Source organism: Amphiura filiformis, chromosome 14 (assembly GCF_039555335.1).
Source record: "Amphiura filiformis chromosome 14, Afil_fr2py, whole genome shotgun sequence".
Classification (NCBI taxonomy): Eukaryota; Metazoa; Echinodermata; class Ophiuroidea; order Amphilepidida; family Amphiuridae; genus Amphiura; species Amphiura filiformis.
The window spans coordinates 16,301,379-16,328,061 of record NC_092641.1 but is presented as its reverse complement, the minus strand read 5'-3'; the positions used below and the strand labels follow the sequence as shown (position 1 = coordinate 16,328,061).

Sequence of the window (26,683 nt, the reverse complement as noted above, 5' to 3'; positions counted from 1 at the left end):
AAAAGTTTTCTTGCCACTATGCAAAATCCCATAGCTTTACGTGTTTTTAAACACGTATTAAAATACTTTTCATGCCACTTGCAAAATCACATAGCTTGTAGAGTAATATTTTCATGTCACTTTGCAAAATTCCATTGTGTTAGGTGTACATGTAGAAAAAGTTTTCTTGCCCTTTAGCAAAATCCCATTGGTTAACGTGTAGAGTAAAATGTTCATGCCACTTTGCAAAATTCCATTGTGTTAGGTGTAGAAAAAGTTTTCTTGCCCTTTTGCAAAATCCCGTAGGTTAAAGTCCCATTCAGTGATCCCAGCGAAAGTGTAAAAATTAAAATTGTTTATAAATTGCTTAAAAGTGAAAGATAAGTCATTCAATTGTCATTTGGTATTTCTGAAATGCAAAACTTGGCAAAAAATGAAGAAAACAGCAGTACTGACCAAGTTGAAGCCAAATTCAAATACATGTAGCTAATTTATATACTGTCAGTATATAAATCACAGATTCATATAAAATGCCGTAGTTTGTCTTAAATATACAGCTTTCGGCTAAAATACCAGCAGGTTATGTTAGCACATTTATAACAATGACAAAGGTACCAAAATTTGAATTTTGATGATTTTTTTCGATTGTTCGGATGAGCAAATCACTGAATGGGCCTTTAGTGTGTAGAGTAAAATTTTCTTGCCATTTTGCAAAATCCCATAGGTTAACGTGTGGAAAATGTTTCCATGCAATTTTGCAAAATCCCATTGGGTTACGTGTAGAATATGTTTCATGCCACGTTGCAAAACCTCACAGGTTAACGTGTAGAAATGTTTTCATGACATTTTGCAAATTCCATTGGATTAGTTGTAGAAAAAGTTTTCTTGGCCCTTTGTAAATCCCGTTGTGTTACGTTTAGAGTAGGTTTCAAGCCATTTTGCAAAATCTCATAAGTCAATGTGTACATAATAAAGTTTTCATGCCATTTTGAAAAATTCCATTGGTTTACGTGTAGGGTAATTTTTTCATGCCAGTTTGCAAAATCCAATTGATTTACGTGTACAGTAAATTTTCACGCCACTTTGCAAAATCCCATTGGTTTACGTGTAGAAAAAGTTTCCATACCATTTTGCAGAATCCCATTGGTTTACGTGTAGGGTAATTTTTTCATGCCACTATGCAAAATCCCATTGCATTTCGTGTAGCAAAAGTTTTCTTGCTCCTTTTCAAAATCCCATTGGTTTACGTGCAGAAAAAATTTTCATGTCACTTTGCAAAATTCCATTGTGTTAGGTGTAGAAAAAGTTTTCTTGCCATTTTGCAAAAGCCCATAAGTTAACGTGTAGAATGTTTCCATGCCATGTTGCAAAATCCCATAGGTTTACGTGTAGAAATGTTTTCATGACATTTTCCAACTTCCATTGGATTAGTTGTAGAAAAAGTTGTCTTGGCCTTTTGTAAATCCCGTTGTGTTACGTTTAGAGTCGGTTTCATGCCATTTTGCAAAATCTCATAAGTCAATGTGTAGAAAAAGTTTTCATGCCATTTTGAAAAATTTGATTGGTTTACGTGTAGGGTAATTGTTTCATGCCACTTTGCAGAATCCAGTTGATTTACGTGTACAGTAAATTTTCACGCCACTTTGCAAAATCCCATTGGTTTACGTGTACAGTAAATTTTCACGCCACTTTGCAAAATCCCATTGGTTTACGTGTAGAAAAGGTTTCCATGACATTTTGCAGAATCCCATAGGTTCACATGTAGAGAAAAATTTTCAACCCACTTTGCAAAATCCCATTGAACTACGTGTAGAAAAAGTTTTCTCGCCCCTTTTCAAAATCCCATTGGTTTACGTGTACAGTTTTTTTTCATGCCACTTTGCAAAATCCCATTGGTTTACGTGTAGGAAAAGTTGCCATGCCTTTTCAAAATCCCCTCGGTTTACGTGTAGAACAAGTTTTCATGCCAATTTGCTGAATCGTATTGGTTTACGTGTAGAGTAATATTTTATGCCGTTTTGCAAAAAAAATTCTTGCCACTTTGCAAAATCCCATTGTTTTACGTGTAGAATAGGTTTTCTTGCGCCTTTTCAAAATCCAATTGGTTTACATGAACAGTAAGTTTTCATGCCACTTTGCAAAATCCCATTGGTTTACGTGTAGAATTTTTTGATCATTTTGCAGTGAACGTATGTATAGAGTAAATTTTCATGCCACTTTGCAAAATCCCATTGGCTTACGTGTAGAAAAGGTTTTCTTGCCATTTTACAAAATCCCATTGGTTTACGTGTAGGGTAGTTTTTTCATTCCACTCTGCAAAGTCCCATTGGATTACGTGTAGAAAAAGATTTCTTGCCCCTTTTCAACATCCCATTGGTTTACGTGTAGAGTAAGTTTTCATGCCACTTTGCTCAATCCCATTAGTTTACGTGTAGAAAAGGTGTTCTTGCCCCTTTTCAAAATCCAATCGGTTTACCTGTACAGTAAGTTTTCATGCCCTTTGCAAAATCCCGTTCTTGCCATTTTGCAGAATCCCATTGGCTTAGGTGTACGTATAGAGTAAAACTTTCATGCCACTTTGCAAAATCCCATTGGCTTAGGTGTAGAGAAAGTTTTCTTGCCATTTTGCAAAATCCCATTGGTTTACGTGTAGTGTAAGTTTTCATTCCACTTTGCAAAATCCCATTGGTTTACGTGTAGAAATAGAGCAAAATCCATCAAATATGCAGCTACTAAGTTATGGAATAATGTTGATAACAGCATTAAAAGTTCATCATCGATTAATTAATTCCGCCATGTATTTAAAAAAACATATTATGCAAAGTCAATATCAAATCTATTGTATCTGGTATGACCACATTGGATATTTATACTTAATAATATTATTTATTTGTGTTATGCATTTCCTAAATTACTATTGTTTACTGTTATTTTTTATGTATTTAGGTTAATTCATATAAAGATATGACAGCTTACTGTTACTTCATTGAAGTGACAATCTGCTGCCATATCAACTGATGAATTAACCAATCAAGGGATCACACAGTTTCAGGCCTCTTCTTGGCCTTTCTTGTGATTCCTTCACATTTTGTATGATGAATTTTGTATGTACATGTATTCTATTTTTATTATTTGATGAGTGAAAAAATTAATGAATGAATGATATCGTTATGAATTCGGCAGAGTGACGAATCGAGAATTTTGAGCAAATTGAGTTACTGTATGCTTGTGATTATGATTTAGGCGATCTTTCATTTCCACCAAAAATTAATGATAAATCTTACTTCCCGACGTAGATATTGAAATTGTGATTTGGACGAATCGCGCCTAAGTGCGAATAATGAATTTGACCAAAAGACGAATCGTATACTTAGCTGTACAAATCAGGTTGATAAATTGTATAGTATAGCTGAAAACTCCGTATTTTGTACATTACATGTCAATACTGTTATGTTTCATACCTATGGATAGTTATGAGTATCTTCTATTGAGTGATGCCAAAATAAGTACAAACATTCCTTAGACGATATCGCTATGGCGTAATTATGTCAAAGCGCCGTCGCAAATTGGGAAATTTATATGCAAAATATAGGCCAATATTGTTATATCTACTCTAAAATCCTTGATTTCAACCGGAGTTTTCACTCAATATTACGGGGATGACTAATTATTATTTGCATACCAAGTTTAGAATTTATATCATTAGGACAATCAGAACTTTTTACACAAAAGCCCTAAATCAAGGATGAGTGCTATAGTTTACACGTAGTTGAATGCGGATTCGTCCCCGTATGTAACTCTTTGTGCAGCGGCTGACACTTTTTGGATTTAGCATAAATACCTGTTTTGAAGGACATATCGATTGTTTCAGAACATGCAAGTATTGCAAATAATTAGTGCACATTCACCTCTAAAATATACATTTCAAATGAGTGCTCAGGAATGTTCTCATATTTTAGAAGGGCCGATGTAATGGTACCAGTATTTTCAAACGCCGTTTACTCAGAACAGCGATTTTGCGGATTCGTCATTCTGCCGTATTCATAACGATGAAATGAATGAATCCCCCAATATGTTGATAAGGGGGATGGTCCATATAACCATCCGCCCCCATGTTGACACCTGTATGTGGGTTTCAATCACTTTCTGACTAAATTAACCTCATATTTTGCCACCAAGTTCGCACACTTCCCGCGAATTTGTTCCACTTTTGCACCATATTTTACCATTTTAGCTTTAATATTTGAAAACAAAACTTATTCTATCACCAAAAGGAGCTGGATTCACTATTCCCCCACCCAATGTCAAAGATAAATCTGGAAGCTTCCACAAAAATGTAAACACTTTTTACAAATGACGCAAAAGACATTCCTATAAAGTATTGCATTCACCCTCCAACACTGATGTCGTCAGCCATAATCATAACGAGCTCCTTGGATCTAATCAAAGAAGGCCCGAAACGGTAATTGTAATAATTTAATACTCTGCTATTTTATCTATAGTCTCCTTCACAGCCGGTTTCTGTCGTTCCTAGCAAACTGTTCACGATTCATAGATATACAAGTATAATGGGTCTGAGACTATTTATTTATCGCCACCAAACCATGGCGAAGAAGCAACACTTGATGACACCCATTACGCATCCTATAAAGTAATGGGCGTGGCCAGGAACCAACCGACCTGCATCGCGCAATACGTCCAAATTTCTGTTTATATGGTATAAACAACCACCAATTTGTTCAGAAACAGTCCAGCTTTCACCAAAACCAAATCGTCTTTGCGTATCACTTTTGAGGGAGGACAATAAGTTGTTTTGGATATACGAGAGCCCCATGCGGGAAAGGTAAGTTATTTTATTTAACATTTAACCAAGTTTAGGCTTTTTCACTTATAGTCCACTGTCTACAAGATTAATCACTCATTTTGACTTTTTTTGTTTGAAGTCCCGATTGAAGTGTTCTTTAAAATGCTGAGAATTGTATTTATTATGCAGGTAGGCTAATCAGATTGCATGCTCTGCAACTACTTTTTGCAAGTAATTTGCTTATGTACATGATGTAATCGTCGTTTGGGGGAAATATTTATAAATATTTATTTGAATAATTTTGACTTTTTGGGTTTTGTGTTTGAAGTCCCGATTGAAGTGCTCTTTAAAATGCTGAGAATTTTGTTTAATATGCAGGTAGGCTAATCAGATTGCATGCTCTGCAGCTACTTTTGGCAAGTACTTTGCTTATGTACAGGATGTAATCGTCGTTTGGGAAATATTTATAAATACAATGTATTTATCTGAATAAGTTTGGTTACTGTCTCTTGACCAGCTGTCTTTATTCTTAGTTAATGTTAATGAAGTTATTTATCTTTTGTTTATTACTATTACTGCCATAAACAGGTTTTACAACAGATGGATTAAATAAAGATGATAATCACTTTTGAAATTATCTCTTTTTAATTCAAATTGATATAACTTTGGAATAAAAAGTCGCATATCCGAATGAGGTATTAAAACACGCGGAACAAAATTCGCCATCTATTGATTACTTCATTTGGTGAATTAGGTTCAGTGGCTGTAAGATGTTGCTTTTGTTTTAAGTGTTCGGATACTTGTGTCCATTGTGCGTAATATGTATTGAAACTATGTCCGTTTAATAACGGTAGAAAAAAATTCTATTTGCTACTTGTTCATTGTGTTTTTCATCTTTGATCGAATAGAAACATAAAACTTTGTTTCCATAATAACAAATTAATATCATGATTGAATCTGGATATCGGTTTTTAACAAGTGATGCCAAATGTCGTATCGTTTTAACACATTTTCACCCTGAGGGTTTTGCATCCAATCTGGGCAAATTTGGGTGCTTCTTTTGATGGATTCAAAAACAGCAATAAGTAGGTATAGAGAAAGCCGTCAACATTCGAAAGTCGGCGTGGCCCCGTACAAAGTTGTTTCGAAGACCCCCGGGCCCCGGCATTGTCAGGCATAATAGTATTCTGAAGTGAACCATTTGGGTGCATGTTAGGTCGATCGCACAGCTACATCGGTCGTGGCTCTTCCTCAGGTGGAGCGAAATTCACGACCGACGAAAACGGAACGTACAATTCAGGGGCTATTTTAACGTGCCTCACCGTCACGTACGTGACGAGATAAAATATTCGTGCAGTGACAATTAACAATCCGAGTAGATATGCTTTAATAGTAAACAATGGTAGAGCCTTTCTTACGGTCACATTCAGGTAAAAATGTCAATTTTTTTATTTTTGAAACGCACTCTACTTCATCAACACTTTTATCTCATTGCACGATCGTGACAGTGAGACACGTTAAAATAGCCCCTGGTACAAGTGGGACTGGGTAGCCATGGTAGCTACGCCAATTTTTCAGAGCGGATACCAACACATAACCTCTGCCACAAGTTTTTAATCATGTTAATACGACGGTTCACAGTCAGAAACCTGGTCACTTGCTTGATATTGTTATGCAAGGCTCACTCAGTCAGTCATTTAATTGATCGAATTCGGTATTGAAATGAGAGAAATTGTGAGCTACACCTTTTCAATTTATAATACATTTTCTCGGCCAAATAAAAAGCAACAATTTTCATTTTTTCAGTAAATATCTGAAGAAAACCATAATGCTTGATACTATATTTTTACTTTAAATCCTAGTGTGAAATTTAACAGTTTAGTGTAAGATTTTCGATTTGACAAGCCTGAAGTTCGCCATATAATTCGCTAATGAAAAAAATTTCCCAACTATCCATAGCATATCATAGCTTTTATATCATAGTTTGTCAGAATGTCGGATTTGATTGTACTATTTTTCACTTGCGATTTCAAAATCAACGTGTAAATATATGAATATACTCACTGATAGATGATTTTGCGTGCAACAATAGAAATATCGATTACTGCTGCTTGTATTCGCAATGAAGGTACTGAGTTGGAAGTGAAAAATGGTGATATCAAAACGGAGTGTCTGACAAAACTTAAAACTATAATATATAGACCCGTACGATGTGCCTTCTAGAGTTGGAAAAATCTTTCTTTAGCGAACTATGTTAGTTTGAAATGCTGTAAAAATTAATAATCGTACCGTAAAAGACACAATTTCATGCCTAATTTTAACACCAGGATTTCTTTTAACAATGTATATCCAAACAATGTTTTTATCTGACATTACTGAAAAAATATTGTTTTTTATTTGACCGAGAAAATTAATTTCAAAGCAAAAATGTGTATCTCTGAGTGTTCAATGTCAATAGAAAAAAGTACCTAATGTAGCGTAACATAGTATGGTAATTAACGCACCCATGTATTTACAGCGACTAAGTAGGCAATCAAGGCATTACTGTGACCATCTAGACTGTAACAATAAAAATCGACGGATTGAAGCACATGAGCCACATGTTCTTGGTTATCAGGTGTGTTTGTCATGACACACACAAAAAAAGTTTTTTTTAATTTCACTTTCTTTAAATTTATTCCACTTTTATTTATTCAAGGTCAATTTATTTGACTGCATTTCCGTCTCAACCTAATTCTTTTAAGGAATAGCCTTTTTAATGTTTTTAGAATTAGTGTGTCTGTTTTTAAGAATTCTGACCATAGAATGATTATCAACCCTCATTTTATTGCAAATTAATTAAGTCTTCTTTCTTGTAACACAATGTAGTAAAAATTCAATATGTCACATTATGTGTGTAAGAATGAAGCGCCATTACAAGTGCAGGTTTGCATTCATTATTATACATCGATATTACTTGTTCCCTATAGAGCAGGCTTAGCTTAAGGTTAGCAACTATTGCTATTAAACTATTGCGATTTGGTAGTTCACAGCATCTTGCAATGGTAGTGAGATTTGGCAAAAATACATTGATCATTTCATAACGAGCGTGTAGAAGAATTCAAATATTACAGACATACTTTTGTAGGTCCTGTGGTTCTTGAGTTATGTTGTAAAGAGGGCTAAAACAACACAACTTTTGTAAAACGTACATAGCTCATTAAGGGATTTGGAATGAGCGTTTTGAACGTTTCGACATTATTTTTTGTGGGACATAAGAGCACATCAGACATATCGAGTTGCATTCTGAATATGAAGAATGTCTTTCTGATATCAAATAATTTTCATTTTTTGAAATTCACGATATAATACAATTTTTATGACAAATTATTAAAATTTGATATTTTTCACATTTTTGATATATAACAGTCTTCGAAGTAAATTTTATAAATCTAATGCTATATTCTTAAAGTGTATGTAGCTGGAAGGAAAAGCCGACGATCAATTGAAAATTTTGACCTTTCATATTGAAGATATGGATTTTTTTCCCAAAATACCTAATTTATTTTTGTGTTTTGGGAAAAAAAATCCATAGCTTCAATACGAAAGGTCAAAAATTTCAATTTTCATCCCACCTACATACACTTTAAGTATAAATCATTAGATTAATAAAGTTTACTTCGAGTACTGTTAAATATCAAAAATATCAATTTTTAATCATTTGCCATAACATTTGTATTATATCGTGAATTTCAAAAAATGAAAATTATTTGATATCAGAAAGACATTCTTCGTATTCAGAATGCAATTCGATATGTCTGATGTGCTCTCATGCGAATTTCAAAAATCAGAATTATTTGATATCAGAAGGACATTCTTCGTATTCAGAATGCAATTCGATATGTCTGATGTGCTATAATGTCCCACAATAAATACTGTCCAAACGTTCATACCCCATCCCTTAACAACAATAAATTAAGCAAGTTTTCAAAGTATATGATTTGTAGAATGAACTTTTGCAAAACAACAAAGTGTTATTTTTTAATAATATATTGATTTAAATAATGTAAGAAACTAAAAACGTATTTCAAAATTAATATGCTGGCATGGTTTGATAGTTTTGAGGTAAATCGCAGGTAAGTTCTAGGTTGCTATATAACAGCTTGTGCATCTACAAAGGCACTACATACTTTGCCTGCTTACGAACTTACTTTCGCAGGTAGCTAACTATACGACCTTCTATATAAAGATACTTACGACGGGGTGGGGCACTCAACTTCAAGTGACGGGTATGTGCCTACCGGTATAAAGTGTTGTTTTTAAGAAGGGGATCATTAAGTATAAAAAATGGTAAAAATGGGGATTATTAGGTATCAAAATTAAGAAAAATTGAGCGCAATTGAGTACATTTCTATTTTTGCCAATTGAGGAGCACAATTCTATTTTTGCCAAATTTACATTTCAAATTTGCTGAAATAAGAGAATTTTACAGTTTTCGCATTCTTTTTTATCGGGTATAACTTGAACCAAAAGGGGGTCATCGGGTTTATTTGACAGGCACCAACCAGCCATTATTAAAGATAAGTGCCCCTCCCCGGGAAAGCGTGTTTAATATTTTGTTGCATACGCCTGTGACGATGTACACAGTGTGATTATTGTTAATTTATAATGATCACGAGATTTGTAACGTTATTACATCTTCTTTTCCAGCTTTGTGGCATGTGGCTGTCTTATGTGAAGATGAGGTACAAGATTTTACCGATGCTGCAGTTGTTATGCGTACTCCTGGCAAGTAAGTAGGCAATATCCGATGCGGACAACCCCCTCCCCCTTTCACACACCAATATTTTCATATTTTTAAATGGCAATTCAATTTTGACAATTTATTTATTGATTTTTTTATTTGGCAAAATTGGCAACAGTACAGAAAATAACAAATAAGTAATGGACTATCATCACACAAGAAACACACAACCTAAGCCAGGATAACTCATTAAAGGGGCATTTTGTGATCGACAGCCTCATCCCCCCACTTTTCTCAAAAAAGTTGAGATTTTTATATCACTGGAAACCTCTGGCTACATAATGTTTATGTAGATAATATTTCTTGCAGATTAATTCGTTTTGCAAAAATATTGTGAAATTTCAATTTCGTTCTGGTGCAGCAGAACGAAATTACAACGCATTGTCTATGGAGCAGTGTAATACACATAATCATGCATAACTAAATCGGAATCAACTGAAATTTTGGAAATAGGCTTTTTTCGTGGATATGTACTGACAAATGTCATAAAAAGAGGACGCTAGGATCACGAAATACTCCTTTAAGTTGGTTAAATATGCCAACTTATTTCCAATGGAGTCATAAATGAAAAGTCGCATGCAAAAAGGTGACGAAAACAGAGCCACAAACGAGAAGACAAAAGTGAAATAAGTTAACGTTTTCAGCCATTTCTTGGTTCATTGAGGGTGGTAATGTGTTTTGACATGGTTTGGTAATAGGGGTTGTTAATAGACCTGATCTGAACATGGTGAATAGGTAAAGAATTCCAGTCAAGGGTATCCTGATAAAAGAAGAAGTTGGAAGCAAGACCACTGACTCTGGGGACATGGAAATTGTGCGAGCTAAATCTAGTACGATGAGTGTGGGTGACAGTGGTTTTAGTGAAAAATATTTATTGATCAAAGTTAGTGGGCCCCATTGCATAGACAACATTGAACATGTGCTTGATGGTTGAGACGGAGTTGTTTGACTCTATCGTGGATTTTCAAAAGTTTGATGGAATCTTAGTGAGCCTGACCAATATGATCTATGGGATATAAGTTGTTAATGAAGCGAGCCATTTTATTTTGCATAATCTGTAATTTGCGTTGATAGAATGAGTTTGACTTTAGTGTTTAGTATCCATCTTAGTGGACGTCTAATTGTATAATATTAGAGCATTTGCGAAATGCGGTTCAAAAGCACAAACTTCAAAGTCCAGAGGATTATAGAGGAGTATCTACTCAAAACCACTTTGCCATAAAAGCCTCTAGAAGTCGAAGTGAACGCGAAAATCTATTGTGAGCAGTATATTAAGAACAATAGTTTCTATATTTCTCCATTACCACTTATGTATTGTCTAGTTAAAAGACCAATTATTGGAAATCTTTTCCAAACGTCAAGCTTGGTATACACTTATGTGTGTGATCAGAACATAACAAAAGTTCACTTAAAATGGCTTGAGTTTACCAGAGCTAGCAGTAGCAGTGTTGGATATTTTTGGGAAGATAGTAGGTACATATAAATTATTTTAATAAAACATATAGTCATAAATGTTGCATCTCGTAAAATAGGAGGTAGAGAGGAGGGCATAGGCAGTGGAGCGTGGCCTAGCGGTTAAGGCGTTGGACTGTGAATACAAGGATCAAGGGTTCGAATCCCAGGTCCGCCGGAGCTCGGCTGGCTCTTTGTGTCCTTGAGCAAGGCACTTCATTATACTTGCTTATTGCTTCGGAGGGCACTTTAAACTGTCGGTCCCGTGTACATGCATATTTTCTCACATTAATGTAGTGTGCACGTTAAAGAACGTCACAGGCTATTCGAAAAGAGCAGGGGATCACCCGGTACTGTTGACTGTACTTCAAAAATACACTCATCTACTCTAGGTTCCAGAGTGAAAAAATAAGTACAGCTTGTCTGCACGCAGTGCGATAATACTCATACATATGAGGGAGGCACTTATAAGGAAGAAGAAGAAGAAGACAGGGAGGTGCAGTAGTGGTAGCCAAGGGGGAGGAAACACGCAACATATTGTTGAAAATTTTTGATTAAATTAGGTTAAAATATTTGTTTGTTCCAAACGTCAAGCCTGGTATACACTAATGTGTGTGATCAGAACATAACAAAGGTTCACTTAAAATGGCTTGAGTTTACCAGAGCTAGCAGTGTAGGATACTTCTGGGAAGATATTAAGTACATATAATTTTAATAGAACATATATTCATATGTTGCATCTCGTAAAATAGGGGCAGAGAGGAGGATGGGGAGGGCATAGGCAGTGGACAGGGAGGTGCAGTAGCGGTAGCCAAGGGGGAGGGATAACTCCTCCATGGACATCTTGTCCTCCTGCTTGACCCCCCACGTCCTGTGTGATGCTGACCGCACGCGACTGGGGAGGGGAAATGGGGTGCCCTGGAGTGGGGGGGTAAGGTGTGAGAGCGACGATAGAAAGAGGGAGAGGAAGAGGAAAATATGGAGAAGGGGGAGGGGAAACAGGAGGGAAAGAAAGAATTGATGTGTCATTACGCTTTGTGTGGTAAAATGGAAATATAAAATTGACAAAGCTACAGTTAAAGCCATATTATAACATTTGCTGAGGAGAACGCCCTCAAAAAAATTTAAATTCAGGTTTTTGCACGATTGTAATGTACTTTATTAAACAAAGATTCTCTGCAAAAATCAAGACTTCTGGTGCTGTAGTTTTGTCAAAATGCGAGATTTTGAATGAAGCGTCGGAATCCGCGTTTTATTATTACGATGGAAATATTAGTCGAACGCGTATTCGATGTCAACACACCCCTACGTACACGGCGTGCGGGACACACATACACACATGCCAGAGGATCGTACCATATTACAACCGCCGGAGTAACATGCATTGGCGCTAGTAGTAAATTCCAATTTTTTTTGCTTTACCTCACTTGTTCGGCTCAAAATTAAAAGGGGACATATCTGACAGTAACTGCTAACATTTTATTGAAAATGAATACTAATCTATTTTTAAAGAAATGTTATAATAAGGCTTTAAGAATAATTGAACCTTTATTAAATAAAATAAGCCTACTATCATAAGAATATCTAATTGAAACATATAGCGAGATTAAACATCTACCAAAAATATTTTTTTCCTCCCCTTAGTGAATGACCATTATTCCACAACGGTTGATCGTATGCCAAATTTGGGATATGTATGCGAAGCAGGATTTATTTTTGCGCATTATGACACCTCATTTGTTGCAATGGTCCCAACATTGATGTCGCAGCGTAGATTTTAAATGAAAGTAACCCAAGATTTGAAAGTTACAGCAAAATCCTATTGGCTTGTAATCAGTGCCTGTTCATCAGCTCTTATTGGATTCGTCTTCTTGTTTCGTGAATTTAGAGGAGGTCAAAACATGTGATAATTAATCAAATAAAAATTCCTTTAAAAAGGAATAGGGTAAGCAAATGAGGAATTGTCAAAAAAAAAGGTGTAGTTATGATATTGATAATACAGTGTTACTTTGATTTTCATTTGTCATCATTAGGAGAGGAGTTAATTTTTGATTGAAAGAATTGAACACCTGTTGAACTAGGAAAGTTTTGGAAGTTATCTAAATGGCGAAGTGACCCAGGAGAGCAATCAAATTAGCGAAATGATATTGGAATATAACCGAAGATGTTTTTTTTTTGTATGATTGTTATACAGCTACTTACGTTTATTGTAATTATTTGATTTGGTTAGGGCTTGGTGCAAAATGAAGCATGAAATACAGTTTTGAAATTTAAAAGTATGTAGAAAGGTAAGAAATTAAGTGCTGCATAGACAAACTGAATTGCTTGATCTGATCACAATCAATTTATTGCAACTATAACCTGGAAAGAAAAAAAGTAACTGGTGAATGTGCTGGTATGTGAACTTTCTTTTATTTGGTGAGAGAGTTACGTTATAATTATAAGAAACAGCATCACGATAATATATTTTTAAAAAGCCCAATATAAATGTATAGGCATTGTTACTTGAACCCCATATTAAAACATGACATGTTCGATGTTTTTGGAGACCAAGAAGGTCACAAGTAGGGAATACGAAGGGTTACATCTGTAAGTAACACCTCCCAATCAGGAAATTTTGAATCTAACTTTACTACTGAAAGGACATCTTGCAATTGTAGGCCATTTAGGATCTTGTTGTTCAGCAAAACATATTAAAATCTTCATGTTATAATTCGACATCACATAAATAATGATCACTGATGTGAATAATAACAATTGCTATTGACTATCACATGTTTTGATCCCCTCCAATAGCATAAAACAAAAAAGGATAGTCAAATGAGAGCTGAACAGATTTCCTTCAATGGATACTGAATACAAGGCAATAGGATTTTACTGCAACTTTCAAAGCTTGGGTTACGGTCATTTAAATGTAAGCTGCAACATCAATATTTGGACCATTGCAACAAATGAGCTGTCATAATGCGCAGAAAAAAATCCTCTTCAAATGCATATCCCAAATGTGGCAGACTATCAACCGTTTTGGGATAATGGTCATTCATAGGGGGAGGGTAATTACTTGTTGGTAGATGTTTATGATAAGGCTTCTATTGTCTTTAATACACGGCTTTCAGCTTAAACACTAGCAGGCTATGTTAGCACATCTATGACACTAACAAATGTGCCATAACCTGAATTTTAATCATTTTTACGATCATTGTTGAGCAAAACACTGAATGGGCCTTCATGCGGATCCGGTAGGTAAGCAGGCTTTGCGGTTGTTGAGTTATGATGCAAGAGAGTGTCGAAACAAAACATAAAATGAAACATATCTCAAGAACCACAATATATTTTGATTTGTATTCCGTACATATTCAAATCGTCAAAATGTAACTTTTTTAATCCCCTCATCGAGACAATGACATTTTTTTAGGTGACTACTCTAACACGTCTGATAAAGAAATCGAGTAACATATTGTTTTATTAATATTATTATCATTAACTCATCTCTATTTTTAACCAATAATTATAAACCTGGCGAGTTTGGTAAATCTTGTTATTAAATCTTTGTTCCTTCAGCTGCTTTTTAAAGGTAGTGCTACACCCCTTGATAAATTTGTGATTATTTTTGCATTTTCTCAAAATAATAACACACTGGTAACAAAAGTTATGTAAATTTATGTTATAGGGGCAAGGAATCCAGTTACTACACTGGCATTTCAGTGGCTCAAGACAAGCGGTACGTTATTTATGATAAGAAAAGAGGTACCGCTAGGGTGTACCTCATTTCTTAACATATACAATGAACCACTTGTGCTGAATCACTGAAATTTCAGTGAAGTAATTGGATTCCTTGCCCCTATAATATACATAACTTTTCTTACCAGCGTGTAGTTATTTTTTGAGAAAATGCAAATTTAGCCACAGTACCACCTTAATATCTCCGATGACTTAGAACCATACATATTTCAGGTTTCATTTGTGACGAGTCGTCAATATATAGTTGTTACAATATTAGGGCGGTTAGCATGAAATCTTTGCTGTCCTCTTAATTTTGCAAGGACTGGAGGCTCTGATAAGGACTACCCAGCAAACACAAAAACGTTTTTAAAACGTTTTAAATGAGTTATATTTTGAGTTTTGGTTTAGGTAAAAACGTTTTGATAACATTAAATGTCGGGTTATATAAAGGTCATGAACTCGTTTAAAAACGTTTTGTATGAAAACACACTACAACAATATTTTTAAAATGTTTTCGAAATGTCATTGTAAACTATTTTTGCAAACATATTTGGCCAAATATTTTGACAACACTTAAATAACATTATGTTAAAATATTTGCACCCAGCAAACACAGAAATGTTTTTAAAATGTTTTTTACAAAACGTTTTAATAACATTTAAATGTCGGGTTATATAAAGGTCGTGAAAACATTTTAAAAACGTTATGGTAAATATTTTGGGCAAACATTTTTTGCAAAATATTTTTTCAACCCCAAAATAACATTCTGTTTAGAATGAGTACCAAGTTTTCAAAAATGATTTTGGAATGTTATTGAAACGTTTTTATACCCTTTATATAACCCGACATTTAAATGTTTTCTGTAAAACATTTGTATTTGCCGTGCAGGAAATTACCAACAAATGTTTTTTAATGTTATGAAAACGTTTTATACCAATAATGTACCCTTTATATAACCCGACATTTAAACGTTTTCTGACAACCTTTTATAACCTTTTGCGAATGATGTCGAAAACGTTTTGTGTTTGCTGGGTAGCCACCACATTTGTAATGCAATGAATACTTATTGGCTAAAGCAATTAAAAAAGACAATGTAAAAACAATATTGCTCGTAGGTGAGATGTTATAATAATATAATTCGATCCCCCTTAATCTCTTATTGTTAAATCGCATATATTCGTCCATGATATTTTCTCTGTGTGTTTGCCATGGCAACAGGCATTTTACCCACTATCATCATACATGATTGATTCACTTCCGTACCGTCAATTGCAATATACTCAACATAGTCAACCGTATTTTTTCACATGATTTCACATCAATATTGATATTAACTAGGCTAACAGGAAATTAATAAATACAGAGTATAAGGAACCAAATTGATCATGATTCTGCAATTTGTTCATGTCACGAGACAGTGTATTTACATGAGTATTTTAAGCATTGTTTTGCAATTTTCAGTGCAAATCAATAAATAAATTTCCAAAAAGGAAATTCATTATTGAAATATTCAAAGAATCAGTTATCACCAGACCAGTATAATTATTTACCATAATGGAACTAACAATAATATCAATTAGTCAAGTGGGCTAGTGGAGCGTAGTGGTTAGTGTATACAATAAGCCTTGTGTTCACCCCTGTATATCCTAAATAAAGACAAATATGTCAAAAAACAAGCAGGTAGTACCTGTACTCTTTAGCTCTGATTTAAGACCTTATTTGTTGAAATTGGTTGAGAATTAAAGAAACGGTGATCTAAAACCTAATGAACAAACGAAAGTTGCACTTTTGTGTTCTAATCAATGAAATCACGGCGCTAGTTTTAACTTGCTAATCAATGGAAGCACGGCGATACTTCTCTTAGAACAAATCGCAACTTTTAAAGGTGCATCTTCCTTGGGTTTTTGGATCGTCGTGTCTTTATTTCGTGAACAATTTCAACGAATGAGGTCCTAAATTCGAGCTAAAAGATGCAGCAATTGGCTGCTTGTTCTAATTATGAGATATCTGTCTTTGTTTAGGGGGCGAACATAACTGGTACCTTAATTCTTTGGCTTACTGTGGTAATCGCTGCTAGAGTGCTGGTGCATTTTAAGCAACCATAACGGGACACAATACGATAAACCAAACCCTAACCCTAACCCATAACGGGGCACAATACGATAAACCAAACCCTAACCCTAACCCTAATCCTACCTAGCCCTAACCATAACCTTAACCATAACCCTAGCCCTAGCCCTAACCATAACCCTAACCCTACACCTTGGTCTGGGGCGGATATTTTAAAAATGATTTTAGGAGAGCAGCAACGGCATCACTTGCATTACATTCCAGATGTTAAATCTACATCATATGCAAAATTTGAGGAAATTCGCACGAGTCCGTTTTATTTTAGGGCCATTTGTCTATAACTGGTCTTTACATGTAGCCCTATGGAGAGAGTGCCCGTTGAGGGCGCTATAACCCCCATTTTAGGAACAAAAATGTGATTTAAAAAAAAACGGACTCGTGCGAATTTTCTAAAATTTTCAGAGTATGTAGTATGAACATGTAGAAATATAATCAAGTAGTTGCCCTATCTGCTCTCCTCCAAAAAAATAAAAAGTCCTATACCTCAATGATAATGAAACCTAGGTGAGGCCTAACCCAAGCCATAACCCTAGCCCTAAACATTACCCAAACCCTAGCCCTGGCCCTAACCCTAACCCTAACCCTAACCTTAACCTTAACCTTAACCTAACCTAACCCTAACCCTTACCTTTACCCTGACCCTAACCCTAAGGGTTGGTGGTATTGTGTCCTAGTATGGTATGAAAGAAATTCAATGTCCCGGACCGGGTTCGATTCCCGGCAGTGACAATTTGCTTGGATAATCACATTTTTGACTGCTGCTAAACACGTGTTTCGAAACTTCATTAATAGAAGTTTTTACTTGTTTTTCACCATATAAACAAAGCGCTGAAAGTTCATTAAAGAGGAAACTTATGATCTCAACAACAAAAATGCAATTATACTGGTTTATTTCTGTGCGATATAAGCCGCTTTACTTTTTATTGGTATCTTTAACATTAATCGCTCTCGTATAATTGTATTAAATTTAATAATGGTTTTGTGAAGTATCCATATAGATATCGTTTGCGATTTAGCGCAGAATACGTTTTCGTTTTAATGGTGCCACCGCAGACGTGGTCGGCACAACAAACTACAACTCAGCTGCCGATACTAATGATAAAAAAGACCAATTTATACTTGAAGTAATATAAATGGCAATAAGAACATTTTTACAACTGAAAAGAGGCATTTGCAATAATCTGATTTTATTTTTCATATAGGTCTATATTAAAAAGGCAAAAATGTTGATGCTCTTAATGAAGAAACATAGATAGGCTACTATTTTACATTATAGAAGTAATAACAGTGGTTATTAAAGATTTACCGCTGTAATTTAGCATTTGCCATCAACCACATGCGGCATTAATTCAGTTATTAATTATATAGGCCTAAACCAATATTTTTTTTTTCAATTTCTTTTTTACGCTACTTCATTTTCCTAAAAATAAAGATGGGAGAAAACAGTTGAATAGTGCATGACCTTTTTGCGCATACTCTAGAATTACGTCTACAAGTATATTATATGCCTCTAATATGAGTGCAGTGGTTTTTTGACGAAAGTGACGAAAGGCAGGCAGCCTCCACCAAACATTAGCAGTTTATGCAACCAACTGTACTAATAATACATGTTTGTACAGCGGCCTGTTGCAGTAATATAGTTGCACAAACTCCAAATAATGTTTTTGTGGAGGGCGTCTGCCTTTCGTAGGTCATGTAGGTTGTCTTTGTAGGTTGCCTTTTTGTCAGGGTGTTTTGTCCGTTTCGTCAAATAACTAATATAGAGCCATTATAAGTATGCTTGTAGATGGAACTCTACGGTATTTCCCCACACCCAAGAGCCATATCCCGGAAAATCTGGGACACTGGGATTATGTAATGTTTAACCAGTTGGTGCGCCCCAGGGATGGAGGAGGTATAGCGTTTTGTAATATTGGGCTATTCCAGAAAATAGATGCACACCCCCTATAGAGGGGTTCGGATTTCCAGACCTTTTGCCCAGTCGCGATTGTTGGAAATCCAGACTTTTAAAGTGTCCAAAGGCGAACAATTCCAGCAGAAAAATAATCCAAAGTCAGAATTTGACAGCTCACATATAGACATTTCCGCGATATTTACTACATATCATTGGATGTCCAAGTTTTTTCAAGCGACATTGGCAACTGGAATTCCAGTCGTTTTCATAAAGCAGACTTGGATTTTTAACTTAATTAACTTAACTTTTTAATTTGAATACATAACAAAAAGAAGAATTTACCGTTTCAGCGCGCTAAGAAATACGAACGCGCAGTGGTTTTGAGACAACAGTTTTTTAAAATTAAAAATCACACACTACTAATTGCAACAGAAACCATTTATTCTTTTCATAAAAGTAGCCCAAGTAGTCAAAATCCAAGTAGTGGAACAGTGCCTAATTTGCATAAAATGGCCGCTTATACAGAGGTGAAATTTTCAAAAGGTCAAATGTCAAAATTTGGATTCCACAATGGGACAAAAATTAAAAAAATGCTTTGATTTTGATAAAAATGGTTTTATGTTGCTCCGCTTGCTGAAACATTAAAAAGGGAATAGCTAACCATATCTAAGGTGGTTTGTTACCGTGGTAACATGGCAAAGAAGATCGAATTCCATTGAGCTCTGTCGATCTTGACCTATTTTGTGATCTTACCTGTGCAACAAAACTCCAAAACAATGCAACTTTTCTCATTTGACTTATTTTTGCCAAAGGAACAATCTGAGACCAGTTGTGGATTAACATTGGAACATATATATTTCCATTGTAAACGATTGTGGACCCCAAATTTTGACCTTATTGCCTATAATTCAAGAACTGTAGCCTATGTCGGCGACTGGTCAAACTGTACTTTATCTGAATCCTTATGATGAGAGCAAGACATTGATAGGGTTTTAAACAAGATTTTACTAACTTTGAAATTTCACCCCCTGCACACCCCCTATAGAGGGGTTCGGATTTCCAGACCTTTTGCCCAGTCGCGATTGTTGGAAATCCAGACTTTTAAAGTGTCCAAAGGCGAACAATTCCAGCAGAAAAATAATCCAAAGTCAGAACTCCTGAATTTGACAGCTCACATATAGACATTTCCGCGATATTTACTACATATCATTGGATTTCCAAGTTTTTTAAAGCGACATTGGCAACTGGAATTCCGGTCGTTTTCAGAAAGAAATCGAGACATTTCTTTTATTGAAAAGTTACTCCTCTATAGAGGTGTGCACTTACTTTATGGAATAGCCCAATGGTGTTATCATTAGAGAACACGAGGTGATCGAACGTGAACGCGGGAAGTAAAGGTGTGATGTCACGTGGTGCCGTTGTATCCAATCAACACTCTTGAATGACACCAAACTGACATTACGCGTTCACGTACCATCCTTACGTTTGTTTACCTAGTCCTGTCTAATAATGATTATGATCGTTTTCAGCCTGATGTGGCAGTGAAGTCAACGAGTTGAGGCAGCCATTTCGCTTGCGCATCTATGCGGCGTCTTCAATCGCGTGCGTGTATACGCCAATACTTTGAGCGAACGCTTACGATCTGAAGTTGCGCCCAATGAAATACGCATTGACGTCACTGCCACATCAGGTTGAAAAATGGTATAGCATACATTCGTCCCAAATAGGAATTCTAGAAAGACCATTTTATTGCATCTAATTTGTTTGCTTTGCAGCTTTTCAATCTGGGGTCCAGAGCCGCATGCACGTCTGTGTTTTTAGACTTAGACCAGATCCTTCGAGAGGTAATCGATTGAGATGGTCGTTACCAAAGAATGAAGTATGTAAATGTGATCGTGTCGTTGCATCTGTGTCATTAAAGAGTTGTCCAGCAGAAAAGGAAGACTTTGACCCGGATTCAATGCTGTATATGGACGAAGATGTACTAGAGCCAATTACTGTGCGAACTAACACAAAACAAGACATTGTCAATATGTTTCGGGACCACCATGCTCAATGCTGTAAGAATGTATTCATTTGTTATAGTTCAACCTTTCGGTCGACCATCGATGCCTGGTCGATCCTTATTATTTATGAAATCAGTTAATCAACAATTTTTAATTGTTTTACATATTTGCTTTTATTGATACCTGACAACTACACATTTAGCATTAATTTTGATTAATTAATGGTTAGTTCATTAATAACAAGCATCGAAGCAGCGTCGACGGTCGATCCAAAGATTGAACAAATTTGTTTCTGGTGCCTTAATGTCTTTCATTTTCCTGTCCTAGATAGCAAAAGCATTTGGGTTTTATATTTATATGCTGTCATTTTGTTTTTGTTTTTTCCGGTAAGGGTACCTTCAAGGGACATTTGGAGCGAATTCCGAATGGAATTACCGTCAGTGGCGGCACTACATTTGCCCCCCTCACTTGTGAGGCAACCCACAACTCTTTGCGACAATTTTGTCGATTCCCCCTTGAAATTCACTTTTCCCCCATCCCCCCCCCCCGAAAACAATTATGGTGCCGCCACTGATTACCGTGTTCCAATAATAAAGAAAATAAAACGATGCCAGATTTTTTCTAAATGAGAACTTCAGGGGTGGGGTATGAACGTTTGGACAGTATTAATTGTGGGACATTAGAGCACATAAGACATATCGAATTACATTCTGAATACGAAGAATGTCCTTCTGATATCAAATAATTTTGATTTTTTGAAAATCGCAATGTAATACACATTTTATGGCAAATGATTAAAAATTGATATTTTTGATATTTAACACTACTCGAAGTAAACTTTATAAATCTGATGATTTATACTTAAAGTGTATGTAGGTGGGATGAAAAGCCGACGATCAATTGAAAATGTTGACCTTTCGTATTGAAGATATGGATTTTTTCCCCAAAACACCAACAAAAAAAAAGGGTCTTTTTGGGGAAAAAAATCCATATCTTCAATACGAAAGGTCAAAATTTTAAATTGATCGTCGGCTTTTCCTCCCAGCTACATACACTTTAAGAATATGTCATTAGATTTATAAAATTTACTTCGAGGACTGTTATATATCAAAATGTGAAAAATATCAAATTTTAATAATTTGTCATAAAATTTGTATTATATCGTGAATTTCAAAAATGAAAATTATTTGATATCAGAAAGACATTCTTCGTATTCAGAATGCAATTCGATATGTCTGATGTGCTCTCATGTCCCACAAAAATACTGTCGAAAGCGCTCAAAACGCTTATTCCAGATCCCTTAAGAAAGTCTCATATCAGTACTTTTAACTCTTAATTTGTATTTCTTATTGAGCAGGTCCATTAGACGCCCTGTGTTCCGAGAGTACAACTTCAGATGCCTCCTCAACTATGAAGCCTGCGACTACAAGCAAAGGTAGGTTTAACGGTTTCCACTTCCGGTGGACCTGAACTTAGTAATCCTGTGTCAACAACCGCTGACAACATCCGGTATGTTGACCTTTACCCCGGGGGGGGGGGCACTCCATCTTTGGAGGTGACGCGTATGTAGGGCTGTTAAGACCCCCTTTTTCAGCGTCGCTGTCACCCAAAGACCCCATATTTTTTTAAGAACACATGCTCTGTCACCCGAAGAACCCTTATTTTTCAATTTGATCTGTCATCCAAAGACCCTTACAAGTTCAATTTGAATAGCAATTGTCATTTATCACTGATTTTGTAACTTATTTTGAAGAAAAAAAACAAAGAAATTTGAAGCCATTTAGAACTAGAAACTCAATTTTCGAGGTTTCAGTGGCGCTGTTTCGGCTCTCACCCAAAGATTCCATTTTTAAAAAGGTCATGTTCTCACCCAATGACCCCATATTTTTTACATTTTGCTCTCACCGAATGCCAAAAATCATGCTCTCACCCAATGACTCCATATTTTTTACATTTTGCTCTCACCGAATGCCCCTTAGTGCGAAAGTGTCAGCCCTACACCTATATCCATTTCATATTGAAGTGCCCCCCCCCCCCCGGCCTTTACCCTCTGAGTCATCAGTAATTACCAACGACCTATTGTGCATTTTCGACAAGTAATGTTTTGAAATGGGTCTGTAGTTTTTTAATTCATCAGCTTTGAGACAATGTTTCTTGGTGATGAACCAAAGGGTCTGGGAAAATATGCGCAGTACTTGACATGAACACATTTTGTTTTATTAAGCTGTTACACCGGTTGTTACATGGTCCAGGTGACAAGACTTTGCATCTGACTCAATACGTAGGGCCTACTTGAGGATTCCTTCCTTGTATGTATGATCGAGCTCTGTGAAGATATAGGAGATGAATTTTGAGTCGAGTTTTAACTTTCTAAACTCATGTGTTTACTTTTAAGGCCTTGATTGATTTTTTTTACCTTGTCATTGAAAAAGCAAGCAAATTCATCTAAACTGAGGCGGTAGAACATTAGTATTTTTGCTGAACAGGATATTGGCCTTTTTTGCCGGCAGTTTGAAATTAATTTTCAAATACTCTTGCATTATCAATCATGTCATTTACAATTTGCCTATATTATATGGTAAGAGAAATATCAGATGTCCATATTTACCCATACATGCACACACCTTATTCCCCCGTTACAATTTATAGGTACCTCAGATGCGCCGTCAACTATCGAGCCTACTTCGACCGAAGATGCCGGAAGTTCCACCAACAGTGGAGGAACCACCCCTGGATCAACCACCCCTGGATCAACCACCCCTGGTTCAACCACCCCTGGATCAACCACACCTGGCCCGACCACCCCTGGACCGACCACACCTGGATCAACCATCCCTGTATCGACAACATCTGGATCGACCACCCTGGTCAGACCACTCCTGGACCGACCAGCCCTGTACCGACCACCCCAGGACCAACCACTCCGGGACTGACCACGCCTGGGTCAACCACTGGTATGATGACCTTTTTATTAACCCATTAACGGCCCTCTTGCGATATAATTTTCAATAACTGGTACAAATTGCCACAAACACCAGTAGGCAACTGGCCTAAAAATGTTTGATTTAACTTTATCTATATTATATTTGAAAAAGCCAATACCAAGACCGTATTAAGATGAACAATAACGTGTTCAGCGTTCATATGGGCGTATTTTGTATCAATGAAAGAAATCTATAACTATGTTTTACCCAAGGTCAAAGTTTACCATAACTACGCATTTCGTCGTCTGTATTCCATAGTGGCGTATAGTGGTGCGCCGCGAATAAACAACTTTTCGAGAAAATCGGGTTTGAAGAAATGCCAATTTAAAATCGAGTTGTGTAAATCAGACATTCATTATATTTTGTAAATGATGTGAAATTACTGTAGTAAACTAAATAGATTTTATTGTTATATATTTTTCAAAAGAAATAAATACATACTATTGCTGGCAAACTGAAAATAAACTATACGTCACTATGGAAAACAAACAAAACGCAATACCCTAACCTAACATTAACCTTACGCCACCTCGGTCGCCGTGTAATCCCTATGGCGTTACTTTTCGTCGTTCGTATTCCATAGTGGCGTATAGGTCCGATACGTGTACGCCACTATGACATACGATGTTTTTCATTTTTGCCGATATTTCATAATTATAAAATGTGTATAAAAAGTGGCGTATGGTCGATACGCCACTATGGAATACAAAAATGTCACTTTGTAACTATACGCCACATTTAATTAATTAATTACTAATTAATTAGCTAATTATGACTGATGAGACTTAGAAAAAATGAAAGAGAACATCATTAAAAACATATAACCAAAAATCACCATACGCCACTATGGAATACAGCCGACGATTTTTGCGTCATTGTTATTGTTTTCTTGCAATACGAACGTTTTTTTAATACAATTGATGTTCTTTATATAAATAATATTATAATTAAAGGGTTAGCAACATAGTTCTCATATCAACAGGAATTTCAACGCCATTTTTGAATATTTTATACAGAATGACGACAACTTAGCACACTTCCGGTAAATTTTACCGGCGTGACCTCTGCTGTTACGTAACAAAATGGTGAAAATAACCAGGCAAATACGGCTTTTTGGTAAACACACACAAAATGAAATCAGTCATTATCGCTTAATTTCCGTATTGAGCCCATAGATAAGATATGAGACATGAGTATATTAAAAGCAAACAATAACGTATAAAAGTTGAATTATTACCGAAAAATTAATGTTTATGGTGTGCGTAGTAGCTTATGATAAGGATAATGAACTGAATGCAATGCATTAGTCAAGATAATCGCACGCGTCGAGAGCTAAATGCAATAACTCCATGTAGCAGGTTATACATGTAGGTTATACATGTAGACCCTACATGGTGGACATCTTTGAAAAAGTAACAAAAATAAAAAAATAACAATTTAACAATAACAATCCCATCATTATGCTATTTTTTTCTTGGGGGGTCCCAAATTTACAAATAGTCGGCTTTAATAAAATTGCGACCTCCCCTATTTCGTCAGCAAAGATTTTATGACCCCCACCCCACCGCTTGCACCCCCCCCAAACAGGCATCAATCTTTTGGAATAAAATAAACACACTATCTGTAGCCATGTTGTGTTGTGACTCCCTACATTTTGGTCATCAAAAACATTTTATGACACCCCCTATTTTTCTTTCCGTATACTTGGGACCCCCTAATCATCTTATAAAATCCAATTGCATGCCTTTCTGTTATCATGCTTATGACTTAATAAATGTCATCTCCCTCTACATCCAGGGCCATACTGCCCCCCCACTGAGCCCTCTGGAGTGTTTACCTTTGCTACCCCCCCTAGAAACTCGTGTAGGTCATCCCAATAAGGATGGTCAATTGCTCCTGCGCCTGAACTTTTCACCCGATCATGGAGGGTGCGATGGAGAGTTTTCAGTGCCTTTATCTTAGCATGTATCTGCTTCCCCGACCGTATGGGGAATCCCCATTTGTCATGTAATAGCGTGGCTATCTCCTCCCAAAGCTTTTTTTAAATCCCAGAAATACTTTATTGCGTTTATTTATATTAATATTTGCAGCTGCAGCCATGATGACATAACGCAGTAAATTACTCTGCTCAGTGGCATTGGGGGGGGGTTGAGTTGGAAAAAAAATTTCAAGTATAGTCAATCCAGCACCATTTGGCGACAGAATAAGTTTTTGGTTCAATTGTGCGCGAAGCGTGCGAAAATTTTTGCTATTTTGACGCTAAACTGATGAAATAATGGTGTAAAAGTAGAATAAATGCGCGCTTCGAAAATTTGCACTTTTGGGGCAAAAAATGGGCAAATATTAGGTTAGAAACCCATTATTAGGCGTCAACATTGGGGGCGGGGACAATTGTATGGACCATCCCCCTGGCAAAATATTGGGGGGTGATTTATCCCCCCCCCCCACACCCCCCGGGATCTACGCCTATGACTCTGCTTAAAATTTTGCGCGAGTGATATACTCACAGTTATATCCGACAGCCCAATAGTGCTGCATGTCCACACGTAATTAGAGTCACGCGGTAGCCGTGACCAGCAAGTTTTTAAAAAAAAGACTGATAAAGAAGACTAATAACAGATGCTCCCGCGAGACTATATTTACACGTAACATTAAAACACTTGACTTCTATTGTTCGATGTTATTTTTCGCTGGGTACAAAATGTATCTAAAACCACGCTAAATGTTATTTACAGTCCCAGGTGTAATATCGTGACAACTCATTAATTCCAAAAGGGCCACCAATCCTACAGTCAATCATTGTTCGTAATAAACAAATATTTTTGCTTCCATTTCACGCGGTATTTCATAGAGAAAATTAGTTGCAAATCATACTGATCCAGAATTTTTGGACACTGCTACAGGTCTACCTGGTTATCACCTTCACAC

The 26,683-nt window shown here is 36.1% G+C and overlaps 1 protein-coding gene across 1 annotated transcript in view; it reads left to right on the top strand.

The window, feature by feature from the left end:
* The first annotated feature begins 4,610 nt into the window (after positions 1 to 4,610).
* The window catches only part of LOC140169235 (lactadherin-like), a 49,894-nt gene continuing 27,821 nt past the window's right edge, over positions 4,611 to 26,683 (top strand). The window contains exons 1-5 of the mRNA XM_072192492.1: positions 4,611 to 4,822; positions 9,473 to 9,554; positions 20,541 to 20,825; positions 22,129 to 22,206; positions 23,421 to 23,725. Of these exons, the coding sequence (XP_072048593.1) occupies positions 20,821 to 20,825; positions 22,129 to 22,206; positions 23,421 to 23,725 (388 nt within the window). The 5' untranslated portion in view covers positions 4,611 to 4,822; positions 9,473 to 9,554; positions 20,541 to 20,820. The remainder of the gene's footprint in view (positions 4,823 to 9,472; positions 9,555 to 20,540; positions 20,826 to 22,128; positions 22,207 to 23,420; positions 23,726 to 26,683) is intronic.